Below are 13,911 nucleotides of genomic sequence, written 5' to 3' on the forward strand. Positions count from 1 at the left end.
TATATTCTTCTGAATAATATCCCTGTGCCAGACTGTGATATTCCTGTCATCAGTTTATTTAATGCCCACAAATCCTGCTGTACTCATAAATCAGCCAATCATGTTTAATGTCCTGCAGTATGCCTAGTCATAGTATATGAGTGTATAATTATGACACACCAAGATAAAGCAATCACTGCTTTTATTTATTTATTTTTCTCTTGCTTGGGAAACCTATTTGCCTTTGCTGATTGTCTCCTTTGCTTCTGGAAAATTGCTGATTTATCTCCTAAATTAGCAGAGGAATAGAGACGAGGCTGGTAATTGCAAGACTGGGATAGAGGTGGCAACCCTGAGCTCAATATAATGACCTCCCATGTGTGTTGAGAAGGGTTGGGCACGTGTTGCTTTATGCTGTTGTTCCCAGCTTGTTGTTTCCTGCCTGTTCTCTGTATTTATCTTTGGTGTGCAAGTATAGACATAACATATGAACATAGTGCCCTTGTACACGAGTCACTGTGGCCCTAAACTCTATTACTCTGAATCCCTTTCTTAGCTTTTGATTAAAAAAAACAACCCAAAAACCTTATTATAGATTTTTTAATAAAGAAGCTCCACTTGCTTTCATTAAACTTCCCTGTATCTCTGTGAAACAAGTTTCGGACTGCTCCTGAACATGAAGCTGAACTATACTGACTTGTTTTTGACTCCAGCAGACTGATATGTTTTGACAGTTAGAACTGAAACATCACCACGCCACTTAGAGTGTGTATGGTGCCCCAATGGAGCAGTCAGCCATTTAAGCTAGATGTGTAGAGTGGAAGAGGCAAACACAGTGATAACAAAGGAAGGAGCGCTTAACGTGGACCATGGACAGTGGTCCCAACTGATCCTGGAGCTCAGAGGGGTTAGATTGGGCTCTGTCATCATGTTGACACAGAGCTGTTTTTCGGCTGCCTCTCCTTCCATAATACCAGATAGTGACACTGGATCCAGTGGAGCACAGCATTCCAGACTTACCCCCACGGATAGAAAACTATGAAAACTAAATTTTCTAAGGCAGAATTTTTGGAATAGTTCTGAAACGCAGTAGATCAAACTTTCACTCAAAGCTTGTTTTTGAGCATTCAGTTTTGTTTTTTTTCCATAAGGGACGAGGCAGAACAGCTGTGAAATTCTCCAAAAATGGCCTCAGTGGAAACTTTATGAGTAGTGAAAAGGCCGACAAAGTTAAAATGTTGCAGAACGTCACTGAAACCTTGATATCACAATATAAAATTATTAGTATTATTGTTTTTTCAGTCATGCCAGGTTTCACAGTGTCTTATAGATAAGAAAGCAAACATTGAAAACATATCTTACCCAGGATAGGCGACCTTCCTCTAACTGGAAGGTCCCAGGTTTGATCCATCCTGTCCTTGAGCAAAACACTGAATCCCTCCCAGCTCCAGAGGCAATACTCTTTGGTTGACCCTGTGCTCTGATCTCCCTGTGGAGGGGCAGGTGAAAAAACAAAATTTCCCCTTGGCAATCTACTGTATTGCAAAAACAAGCAATACATAGCTCTAATTTAATTTCATCATATTCACGCAAACACTCATGCACACATACAGTGTGCGCACACCGAGGAATTTGAGGTAGGAGAGCAGCTTTGTCGTGTTGCGTCAAAAGAAACACAGCCAAGGATCACAAGTGTATAAAGATAATTTGAATGAGCTGCTGTACTTTGAGCTAAATTTTTCATATTTGAAAAGGAACTTGTTATATTTTCAAGACAAATGACACAGTGGAGTTTTTGCAAGTCAAATCCATGGCTGCAGGAATGCATTTTTTCCATTCCCCAAGTTCACTTTTACCTTGGGTTTTAATCTTAGATACAGTTGGCCAGTTCCAGAGATTACCCTATGGAAATTTTGTTTTTGTTTGACTCATTAAAGCACTGTCGTCCCCTTATCTTTGAGTGACATTTAGTCTATAGTCATAATTTTAATCCTGGGCCCAAATTATTTACACTCTACTATAATATGTTGAGAGAGAGAGAAGATATAACAGGTTTACGAACTAAAATAGAGGAATGATAAGTTGTGGCACTTGTGGGCACTAAAAATGACAGAATGCGCTTTCACATATCCAGATAGGGTATAATGTTAAAGGAGATCCACACACACCAGCTACCCAAGCAGTAGCACCTCTGCGCTTGTCTTACTTTGTGTCCTTTGCCCTTGGTGTCACTCTGCAGGTGTTGGCCTGGCCACAGTTGTTATCTCCTTTGTGTTTTGCACTTACCACAATGTGCTAATGAGCTGGGCACTGTACTACCTCTTCAACTCGTTCGGAGCAACGCTCCCCTGGCAGTCCTGCAACAACACTTGGAATGCCGTCGGAAACTGTTCCAGCGGTTTCCCTGGCAACGCCTCCCACCTGCAGTCAGCCAGCCAGCAGTTCTTTGAGTGAGAATTGTTACACATCCTTCTTTTTTTATTATAGAAATCATTTTTTTCTTGATGCCATGGCTATAGCTGGCTACAGTGTTAAAGTCACTGGAGGAAGAAGCCCTTACTGAAATCACATGGTGAGATAAAAGTAGCATTTACATGACAAGGGCAGAAGAAAATGTGAGGTGTATTGTTATTAAATTTAAGGATACAATAACGGGAATCAATTTATTTGTATTTTCACACATCCTGTCTTTATTTTCCCAGTTACGCGCTTCTGGAGAAAAGCGATGGCATTGAGGACATTGGTGGTCTTCGCTGGGAACTGTTTGGCCTCCTCACCCTGGCCTGGGTCATTGTGTATTTGTGCATCTTTAAAGGAGTCAAATCCACTGGCAAGGTCAGAGCAATGGCTTTCCCTTTGCGATATGTGTTTATGGATAGAGGTGATGTGATTGGATAATATGTTATATTTTTTATATTTTAATGTTTGAAAACTTGGTATCTTTTTAAGTCTTGTCACAATTAATGTTTGTAATTCAACAATATCAGAGAGGCCTTCCAAAGGTTTAACCTTACAGACAAGGAGCAGGTCCTTTAGCTGACTGCAGTAGGAATTTCTATTTAAAATGACATGTCTAAAATGAAAAGTTTGTAACTCTGGAAAATATATGCAGCATAATATTTGTATGCAGTATTTTTGCAAATGAGATACTTTGCCATTTTGTGGTGTGCTCAGTTAATGGTTAGGTATAGCACAGTTCAAAATGCACAAGATAAGCTTCAGATGCAAACAAAAATGCACGACCGACTCAGAATCAGGACATAGTAATATGAACCAAAGGGGAGTTTAAGGAAAAGGATAAAATAGTTGTTTATTTTGTACTGACTGGCATCATTCAATATACAATTTGATGTGATATGTAGTATTCTGATCTTACTTAGATGAAATTACTTTGTTGAGGCAAGATTGAGATATTGCCATGAAAGCAAATAAAATTCATCCTCACTGGTGTCACTGAATAGGCTGCAGTACATTCTCCTTCTTTTGTCATGCTGCAGTCTAAAGAACTGTAACTGAAGATGTTCATTGTAACCTAATGCAGCTAACATACCCGTTGATTAATCTCTGCTTTCCTTTGTCCGTGCCACACAGGTTGTGTATTTCACAGCCATATTTCCATACTTCATCCTGGTTGCCCTGCTTATCAATAATGTGCAGCTTCCGGGAGCCAAGAATGGCATCCTCTACTTCCTGACCCCAGTGTGGAGCAAACTTTTTGAAGTTAAGGTGAGATGGTAAATGAATAGTGCTTTACTCAGAGAGTGGCATCAACATTTAGACTACCTGATAAGATTTTGGCTACACATCAGTACCACATAAGTAAAAGATACTTAAATATGTTGAAATGGAATTATTATCTCCTGCAGTAGTTGTTTGATAAATACCACTGGTAAAAAATATATTTAACTGGTCTGCATTTGTTTAGGGGGAGCAAGGAATTTATTTAAAATATTATTGCCTCTGATAACAGGCTCCTCCTTGCTGTAGGCCCAGACTGAGCGAAGCCCAGAACTGCATGTAGAGCTAGGGAAAGAGGTCACCTCAGGAAACCACTGAGGTTGTACTTAGAAGAACTGTGGAAGTGGAAAGTGTTGCTTTGAAGATTTTGGGGAAGGCTGCCAGGACAGAATTTGTGTCCAGAAAGCCAAATCTGTCAGATAGTTTTCCTCTGGTATCCAATAAAAGCCAGTCCAGGGGTCTGTCTTAACTGGTAGCGACAAAGCTTCAGGCCTCCCAGAATAGACGGGTCAGGTCAGGTTTGGGTCTTGAGCACATAGGTAACTGGGGCAAGAATAGTCCAACTTTGGCTTAGTGATGTTAATAGATATATTAGTGATCCTGCCCCAAAACATCTTTCCAGCTACCCTCTCATGGTAGGTGTGTCCCACAGTTACATGAAGAGAACATCAAGGTTCAGAGCCAGGACTGGTCAATACATTACATTACATGACATTACATGACATCATTTAGCAGATGTACAGACAGACATTATGGTTAGAAGGGTTCTTGAGCAGAGAAATTGACAGCCATTAATTAGGATAAAGCAATAAGAACCTTTGCCATGTGTGAAATTATTGTGTTTACTGTACTTGGTACAGATTTTGCTTCTGCCAGGCAGGTTTATAGCTTTCCTAAAACATGTTTGAGCAATTTATTTTTATTTATTATTCTGTGGACTGCTGCCACCATCTTGGTACTGTTTTTTGTACTCAGTGACCACACAGGAAGTAAGTATGTGACTTAATGTGTTAAATGTAACATGCATGTATTCATATTTATTGTTATTTATTCATTGTCAGATAAACGAAACAAAATCAAACTTAACTTAACTAAACTGTATCATTATCTAACATGATCAAAATTGGATGATCATTGCATTGTTTGCATTCTCGTGCTCTTCTCATCTCTCATCCTCACTATAGGTTTGGGTTAATGCTGCTGCCCAAGTGTTCAACTCCATTGGAATAGGCTTTGGCTCTATGGTTTCGATGGCTAGTTACAACAAGTTCAACAACAACATTCTCAGGTAATAGAATGCATAGAATGATAAGTATGATGTTTTTGAAATCAAACGATTGTCAGAAACAGGGCTTGAAATGAACTCACTCAGAATTTTAACCTTGCCAAAACATCTTTTTCTTAAAAATGGTCAAAGGATTGCAGAGTATGACAGTGTATTTTAGGCAAGCCAAGCAATATGCACAGCGTGTTCATTTTAAGCCCTGGTCAGGAGGTATGATAGCTGCAGAAATGGTTGCTACCAGATTGATTGAATAGTTTTAAGAAAGAAAACTTCAAACAGCTGTCCTGAGGACCAAATGGCTGCTTTATAATCTCTTGTGTTTGTTTTCCTGTGTTTCTGGGCCATGATAACTGCCATCATATTCTTTATTTTCTTCTCGTCTTTTTTTCAGGGATACTTTGATTGTATCACTAACTAACTCATTCACCAGTATCCTGGCTGGCTTTGTGATCTTCTCAGCGATTGGTTACATGGCTCATATCCATAACCTGCCAGTTGAAGACATAGCTACAGACGGTAAGCATCAAGGCTGGTAAGACCGTCGTGCTACAATAGCATTGCACTGTTTGTTGTTAGGTGTGTTAAACATTTGGACATAGGAACAAGACAGTATCATGAAATGCCCACTGGGTTATGGTGGGTGGTGGGTTATGCCCACTGTTTATGGACATGGGGTGTGATGTTTAAAATGATTTATAAAAGAACATTTATATGCACAAACATGCATATAAATGGACATGCAAATTGGATCTCAACATTCTCTGTAGTTTAGTATGTTGTAAGAACTTGTTTTTGCTTTCTTCCTCTGGGAGGATTGTTCCTTCTTCCCATGGAGGAACAAGACAAAGAGCTCGCAAAGACATGAACTTGCGGTTCTCTCAAGGAAACCACAATGGAATTCTAAATATTCTGAAGACCCTGTTATGAATACAGCCATATGAATTAGAGTCTGCTCATGCTAAAATGAATGATAGCTGCAACATAAACAACATACATTTATTATAAATCAAAATGTTAATGCTCCAAGTTGATTTTATCAAGAATTATGAAACATGTTGTGGTTTGTTTCCCATTAATTTTGCATTAACATTAGTATTTGTTATTGTATTATGCTCATCTTAACCAGGTTAGCACTGATGAGATCAAGGATCTCTTGGCCAGCACAGGAGCAGCACATTTAGTTACAGACTAACAATATAAAAACGTAAGATTAATTAAAAGAAAAAATAAAATAAAATAAAATAAAATAAAATAAAAATAATTGCAGAAGAGGATTAGGGCCACTCTAAAACTCAGAAATCTGACTTTGTTCTCAGAGAGAGAAAGAGAGAGAGAGAAAATGAGAGAGAGAGAAAGAGAAAGAGAGAGAGAGAGTGAAAGAGAGAGAGAAAGAGAGAGAGAGAGATGGAACAGTTGTAAAACAGTCAACTTGTTCACCTGCTCGATCTTACTGTTGTTCCATTTTACACAGCTCTTACATGATTCAGTATTGATAATTAAACCAGTTACACAAGATAAATAAAACTGTGCAGGGTGGGGAGAGGCAAGATAGTCACCTGGATGTCCTATGTTCAACTCAGTGAATCCCTGCCAGCTGGAGGGACACTGTCCTGCAGCTGACTGCCCCGTCCTCTCTGTGGAGGAGGTCCAGTGAAAAGATAACTTTCTTACAATGAATTATCACGTTATCATATCCTATCCCACTTCTTTCTCTCTGTCATGTTCTCCTTTTTCACATCTGTGTTCATTATGTATTCTTCATAATAATGAACCTGTCTCAGATTAAAGTAGTTAAGATAATTATTGCTAACATTCTTCAAAAGAGTCAACTTAATCCAAGTATGGTTATCCACATACAGTATTTCCTAAATTTCCTTTCCTTTTTGTCAGTATTGGGATTTATGATGAAAATCCTAATATTGACAACTGAAGTGTGTCTGCTGGCTATCTAGGCAATTTTTGAAAAGCAATATCCAAGCCAGCTGTGACGTTGTTTCAGAGGTAGAATGTGCAGACTGGCTGTTGATCACTGACTAACATCTCAGTAAAACAGTGTGGTGGAAGATTAGTTGGAGAGTCAATGATTCATAAACACTTGAATTCATTAAAGGTAAATCCAAGAATTGACATGAATTAGTCTTATGACCCTGGACAGTTAATTTTTTATTTGTGGACTTGATTTTATGCGGCAACATGCAGATATTTTCTGGTTTGTAACTGCACTACAATAACATAAAGGTCACTTGGACATAAAAAACTATGACTCCACAAAGACAGACCAGCTCCAATTCATTTTCAGTGGATCAGCTCCTGGTTTTTTGTGTTGGTAACAGTACAAATTAAAGCCTTTTACATTCATTGAACTGAATTAGACCACTGGAATATCATTTTTGAATTCTGTTTTATGGTGGATTTGTTCTACATGTCAATATTGCAGTAATTTCTAATGCCATTGTATATTGAATACAAACTTTAATCAGCTTTATGAGTATTCTGTATTTCTTCCAGACTTGCCAAGACAGTGTACAGATAGAATTTTCCGACATGCTGTTTCAGCCCTCCGGTTGCCATAACTCACAGTGTCATTTATTATTTATTGACTGAGGAGGTTAACAAAGTATTCTTTTGCCTCATCACATTGTCCTTCCATGAAATAGTACTCCACGGTGTCCTTTAACACCAATCCCATGACCTCATCATATCTCAGTTTCTCCTGTATACTATAGAACTATGCTTGTCTGTAGGTTGGGATTATGAAACCTCTACTACTAACACTACCGTGAATGTTATGGTGTTTCAGGCCCTGGTTTGGTGTTTGTGGTCTACCCCGAAGTCCTCTCCACCATGCCCGTGTTTCAGCTGTGGGCCCCTCTGTTCTTCATTATGCTTTTCTGCCTGGGCCTGGACAGCCAGGTATCCATCTCTCACTCTTGCAGAAAGAGAGTGTGTATGTGTGTGTGTGTGTGTGTGTGAGGGAGAGAGAGAGAGAGAGAGAGAGAGAGAGAGAGAGAGGAGAGAATGAGTGTGTGTGTGTGTAAGAGAGAGAGAGCAAGAGATCAACCTGTAGATTACTTGTGTAACCTTGTGTAATGTTTTTCAGGCAGTGGGTGTGTAGAATGATCTGAGATGAATAGGCATTGAACAGGTTTGTCATGGAACTTAGGCAAACATGACATGTCATGCAATGCTGATATGAGAGTCTGGATTGTAGACACACTTTTAATAGAAGAAAGAGCACAGTGCTTCCACTTAAAAAACTAAACTTTGTATTAGGAGACTACAGTGTACCCAATATAGACACTATAATGTTAACTCTAATGGAGGAATTGATTAAACTGTTAAATGATTACAGTTTGTAAAACAATAAAAGGTTGTCAGTAAAGTATAGGCTATGTGTAGTGGATACCAAGAGTCTACACACCCTTTCAAATTCTCTAGTTTTTGTTGTCCAAGGCCTGAAATGAAAACCCATTAAATTGGACTTTTTTCCCTTTCATTTGGATAGAGTAACCAGTGAAATCAAGGTACAAAACAAAAGGCTACTAATTTCTGACAATGTATTAAAAATGGCTAACTAAAGCACCTTGATTACATAAGTGTACACACCCTTCAATTAATCCTTAGTAGAAGCACTTTTTTCATTGGTAACAGCAGAAAGTCTGTTTGGATAAGCGTCTACCAAAAAAAAAAACTCTGGTTCTACAAATGCTACTTATTCCTATTAAAAGGCTTAGCTGATGAATACTGTGATACACAGCTGGTTTTACTACTGTTGACAAAATGCTCTTATTGTAAGTCGTTTTGGACAAAAGCGTCTGCTAAATGACGTAATGTAATGTAAAAAATGACGTAATGTAACTAGGCACATCTGGATTCAAGAATTTTTGCTGATTTTTTGCAGAAGAGTTCAAGCTCACTCAAATTACAAGATCTCTTATGCACAGACACAGACAAAGTATGGAGCTCACTTACACACTTTGCTGAGGCATAGCGAGAAAACAGGCTGTGTTGGCAGACCAGCACTTCAACTCAGACTGCCCTGAGGGCTCGAAGGTTGTCAGATAAAAGGCGTCTAGCACCAACGGCATGTCCCATGACAGGGCTTGTGGGGGCTTCTGCAGCTGAAAACGGTTAACAAGACCGCGAGACCTCACAGTTTGGTTTGAAATGGCAGCCAGATAAACCTTCAAGGATGGCTTCTGTTGTGATCCAACAGAGACTACATGAACTGTAATAATATCAACATTGAGCAACTCTCAAGCAAGGGCAACTTGTTATGTCCTGCACTGCTCAGAGAATAACGGTTAGATTTGCCCTGCTCCTCCCAGGCCAGAGGGCAAGGAGGCACGGACTGGGCTTTGACCATCTTGTGCTTGTGCCGCCTTGAATCCACGCTGAGGCCATTTGTCCACAACTTGAGGGGATGACAGTTCAAGAGGCCCAGCGGTACTACTGATGAGATGGTCATCAACAAGTCTATCAGCCAGAGGCGATCGTTTGCTGAGAGTCCATTGTTACACCAATGAACACCACACACTGGCTGAGTGTGAAGGAGCTCTTGCTGTAGGTGAAGTAAGACCCAGCTGGGCCACATGGGCCAAGAGAACTGATGTGTCTTGGATTGCACGTCAGGGCGGGTTGGTGGATGACAGGGACTGGTGTTATGTCCTGAGAGAACCCTCTACTCAGGCAAGGGTGTAGACTGTCTTTGCAGACTAGTAAACCGGTGTCTAGCTTGATTTGCTTGGATGATATGCTCCAAAGTCTGCTGTCCTGTGGGGCCAAACATCTCACCCTCCTGCATGGCTCTGACAGGGGAGACTGAGCCAGCCATACTTTGCTGGCAGGTCAGGGTCAGGCTGTCAAATCCCTGTGCCATAAAGGCAAGACTCTGGGCACTGAGCCTCTGGGCAGAGAAGTCGCAGTAAACATTCAACCTGTGTTGGCAGATGGCTAATATCCAGTGTTAAGCACTGGCGGTCAGGAAAAAATAAATAGTACATTTGAACTTCAGTCTGAGAGAAAGCTAGCTTATAATAAATATTGTTTCATAATAAATAAGGTTATTTTCCATAAAAAGTGTAGGCATTTGCTCAGACTGTGGTTAGACACACTAAACACTGACCCAAAGCAAATAAAGCAACGGTGTACAATCAGATGCATAGTTTTCTGAAGATGCTCTTGATTTCCTCTCCCAACCATTAATATATTCTGGTACCAAACTCTTTGAGCAGCCCCAGGAATGTACCCCAAACAAGGATGTTATAACATAACACAGTCATAACAGGATAAAAGGGAAGTGGTCTTTATGCGGGTAACCTGGGTATCTAAATTAATTTAACCTTTATTTAACTAGGTAAAAAGTCCCACTGAAATTTAAAAACCTCTTTTACAAGAGAGAACTGGCAGGGCGGCATAATAAAAACAGACAAAACATCCAAGATATCCATAATAAAAAACAGAAAAACAACCGAGGTATAAACAAAGACAACATAAAAGGCAAAATAGTCTATTTGAAGAACAATACGTAGATAAATATATATATGTAAATGTTTCCTTTGTCCTGCAGTTTGCCATGGTTGAGGTGGCTGTGACATTCGTCATGGATGGTTTTGGCCCTAAGGTTCTCCGTTTCCTGAAAAGACAAGAGCTGCTGGCGCTGGCTGTGTGCATAGTTAGCCTTCTACTGGGAATTCCACATGTTACTAATGTAAGTAACAGTTGTAATGTAAGTAAGCCCTGTTGACTTAACAGAGGATATTTGGTTCATGTACTTGGAGTTGCACCTCAGGTGACATCTTGTCATCTCGGTAATCCTGTTACTATAAAACTGAGCCTCTCTCTCTCTCTCTCTCTCTCTCTCTCTCTCTCTCTCTCTTTCTCTCTCACCCCAGGGGGGTATCTATATGTTCCAGCTGATGGACCACTACACTGCCGTGGTTTCTCTCATGTTCCTGGCTTTCTTTGAAGTCCTAGCCGTCTGCTGGATATTTGGTAGTATACATAGAAAGTGTTTTATTCCAAAGTGCTATATATCCATTTTCAGGCAAAAAAAAAGTCGGGAATTATGATGATGATGATGATGATTTAAAAACCCATTAATGATCATACCATTATGTTTGTTCGCCATACTGTTAGATATACTTTAGATATTAAAGATAAAGATAGACTTTATTGTTAGAGCAATTCCAATAAATATTGACAGCTAACATGTTGAGAATAATGACACTGTGGTAAGAGGAAATCAGGATACCGCTGGTGTGAACTTAAAACTAAAGAAAGTGGCGGCGTCCTGGTGGTTCAGTGGTCTTCCAATCCGAAACCTTTGTCACATGTCATTCCCCTCTCTCTACCATCTTACCTGTCCCTCTATACTGTGACTATACGGAGCCCCTCTGGGGTCACATGGTAGAAAAAAAAACTTGATGTGTAAATCCGTCTGAACGGATTTCTAAACTGTGCGCATGGATTTCTAAACCGTGCCCTCGGATTCACAATCCGTGCGAACGGATTTGTATTGTGAATCCGAGGTGTGAGTACAGTCAATGACGCCAACAACTCCTAGAAAACCACTGATCTGCATGAAACCACCTTTTTTTCATTAATCTGATGTTGAGTGGTGGGAAAATCAATGAATTTGTTCATTTGGGGGGGGTTTAAGGGCCTTCAGTGTTTGACAGATTGATCTGCTGATTGTTTTCTGTGATGGACTTGAGTCGTAGCAGTTCATGCACACGACCGTCCCATAGATAGAAAAATTGTATCATGGAAAGTCACAAAGTATACCAGTATCTTTTGATTGGCATCATCCAGTATATATGTATATTTATTTTATTAATTACAGATTATTTTTATGGCATTACTATCTTATTAGACACACAGGTGAGAGAAACAATAAAGGGGAAAGAGAGAGGGCGATGACATGTGACAAAGGTCCCGGACTGGATTCGAACCCAGGACGTCCCGGTTATTATTATGTCATAGGAATGATGATAACATGATTTTTCCTGTGTGTAAAAGTAGGACCACATTTGCATCACTACGTTTAATAACTACTTTCAAATGGTGGTTTGAAAGTAGTTATTAAACGTAGTTTAAAGTTCAGTTTTGGAACTGAACTGTAAACGTCGTTCCTAACCAAAACACAACTCTGATGGAAGTCTGCATTTTCTTATTGGTTATTGAAAGTGTTTAATTGGTGCTTCTCTTTTTCCATCAGGCCTTCAGCGTATGTCTAATATGATAAAGAAGATGCTAGGAAAAGCTCCTAACATCTACTTCCGTCTCTGTTGGTTGGTGTTGTCTCCCCTGCTGGTGCTGGTGAGACTGAGCCTGTTTTAACAATCCCTGTCTGAATTCAGTCACCTTAGATTCTTAATGTAGATTATAGGGGTGGGACGATCTGTTTATCTCATTTTTTTTATCTTTCATTTTTTTGCCCCAAGATAAGTATTGTCACAGTAGGATCATACTCATCATGAAGATTATGTATTTTACTTAAATTCTGTGAGGAATTGTGATATATGTATTCTGTGCAATGCTAGATATGTTGTGATTTATTGTGTGTGTCTATATTGTCATGTGATTTGACATTGCATTATATAATTTCAGTAAAAAATAATAATGTTAAAAATGAATGTTGAAACACATTTGTATTTTGCTTAAGGCATGCTTGATAAAACAGACTATGTATGGTTGTAAGGCTATTTTATTCCCTGCGTAGTGCATCCTGATCTCCAGTGTCATCCAGTACACTCCTGCTCACTATGGGAAGTATAAGTACCCAGTGTGGGCAGAGGTGGTGGGCTGGGGCATCTCACTGGTCTCTATTGTGTGGATCCCCCTCGGAGCCATTCAAGAGATCTGTAAAAACAAAGGCTCATTTCTTCAGGTGAGTACAAAACTCATTATTGAGACAGATAACTGTCTAAATTGCCCTTAACGTACAATATAAATAATAAAGGTTGTTTTATTTCTGACATTTTGCCCTCTCTAACCCTTAGAGAGTCAAAACAGCTGCGACTCCCACATTAGACTTAGATGCCCAGGATCATCTGCCAGAGAAACAGAAAACAAACAACCCAGAGTCTGAAGCCTTGTTTACCTCAATGGCATGACCAGGGACACACACACGTCTGTATGTGTGTGTGCATCAAACATTGCAACAGAGGTTTGGATTGGTCTTGGATGCAGGACGCTGTATAGCTTGTGGGTAAAGGAAAAGTGCTGGTCATTGATGTAAATAACTTTATTAATTACACTAAGATACTTAGTGTTCAAGTTACTATCATAGACAATATTATTTTGTCCCATTTGACCATCCTACCAAACATATATGGAACTAGGACCTCGTCTTTTATCTTAAGATCAATGTACATTTGTGGTGCTTTTAAGTATCATGCTTCTGACTTAAGGCCCTTAAACTTTGATGAATGAAAATGTCCCCTGGACCTTGTACACATACTTACATGAAAATGATTTTGTCAACTAACTGAATAGTCCACTTAAATCTTTGAAATTAATTCCTTACATTACTGTCCCATAAATGGGTACAATCAGCAAAATAGCACCTTTACATTTTTCAGTTATCACAGGCCAGATGTTAATAGTGGCTTGAAAGCAAAAATTTGCCTTTTATTTTTCAGGAAATAACTAAACCCATGAAAAATTTAGCTTAAATAAAACCAATCCACACCTTAGGCTCTGTGAGCTGTTTGTGTTTGGAAGTGTTTTAGTTCAGTAGTTTCCATGATTGTCCAGTGCAAAACATTAAACACTCATAAGAAGAGTGTTCATGATGTTACTTATTTGAATGTAGGCATAGCAACATTGTCTATGAGTTAGATATCAATCAGGAGTTGCTGCTGATCATGAAACTTTTCTGTTTAACTCACTGTGTTGGAAACCTC

At 39.4% G+C, this 13,911-nt stretch overlaps 1 protein-coding gene across 1 annotated transcript; it reads left to right on the forward strand.

The window, feature by feature from the left end:
• Window positions 1–2,262: 2,262 nt before the first annotated feature.
• Window positions 2,263–13,700, forward strand: LOC139655624 (sodium- and chloride-dependent GABA transporter 1). The gene is made up of 11 exons (XM_071533071.1): window positions 2,263–2,429; window positions 2,682–2,814; window positions 3,571–3,705; window positions 4,902–5,005; window positions 5,394–5,518; window positions 7,803–7,915; window positions 10,572–10,712; window positions 10,897–10,996; window positions 12,222–12,322; window positions 12,726–12,893; window positions 13,006–13,700. Exons 1-11 carry the CDS (start codon window positions 2,278–2,280, stop codon window positions 13,117–13,119), a joined length of 1,386 nt encoding a protein of 461 aa, XP_071389172.1. The 5' UTR covers window positions 2,263–2,277; the 3' UTR covers window positions 13,120–13,700.
• The last annotated feature ends 211 nt before the right edge of the window (window positions 13,701–13,911 follow it).

Source organism: Centroberyx affinis, unplaced genomic scaffold (assembly GCF_046629955.1).
Source record: "Centroberyx affinis isolate AG114_WGS23_722 - 3 ecotype Tasmania unplaced genomic scaffold, CSIRO-AGI_Caff_v1 ptg002319l_1, whole genome shotgun sequence".
Lineage (NCBI taxonomy): Eukaryota > Metazoa > Chordata > Actinopteri > Beryciformes > Berycidae > Centroberyx > Centroberyx affinis.

Bases quoted from the DNA above. Each gene is read 5' to 3' on its own strand.
- LOC139655624 (XM_071533071.1), top strand. From the start codon at position 2,278: ATGAGCTGGGCACTGTACTACCTCTTCAACTCGTTCGGAGCAACGCTC. The intron at 5,519-7,802 runs GTAAGCATCAAG...ATGGTGTTTCAG, and splicing joins TGAAGACATAGCTACAGACG to GCCCTGGTTTGGTGTTTGTG. The intron at 10,713-10,896 runs GTAAGTAACAGT...CTCTCACCCCAG, and splicing joins GAATTCCACATGTTACTAAT to GGGGGTATCTATATGTTCCA.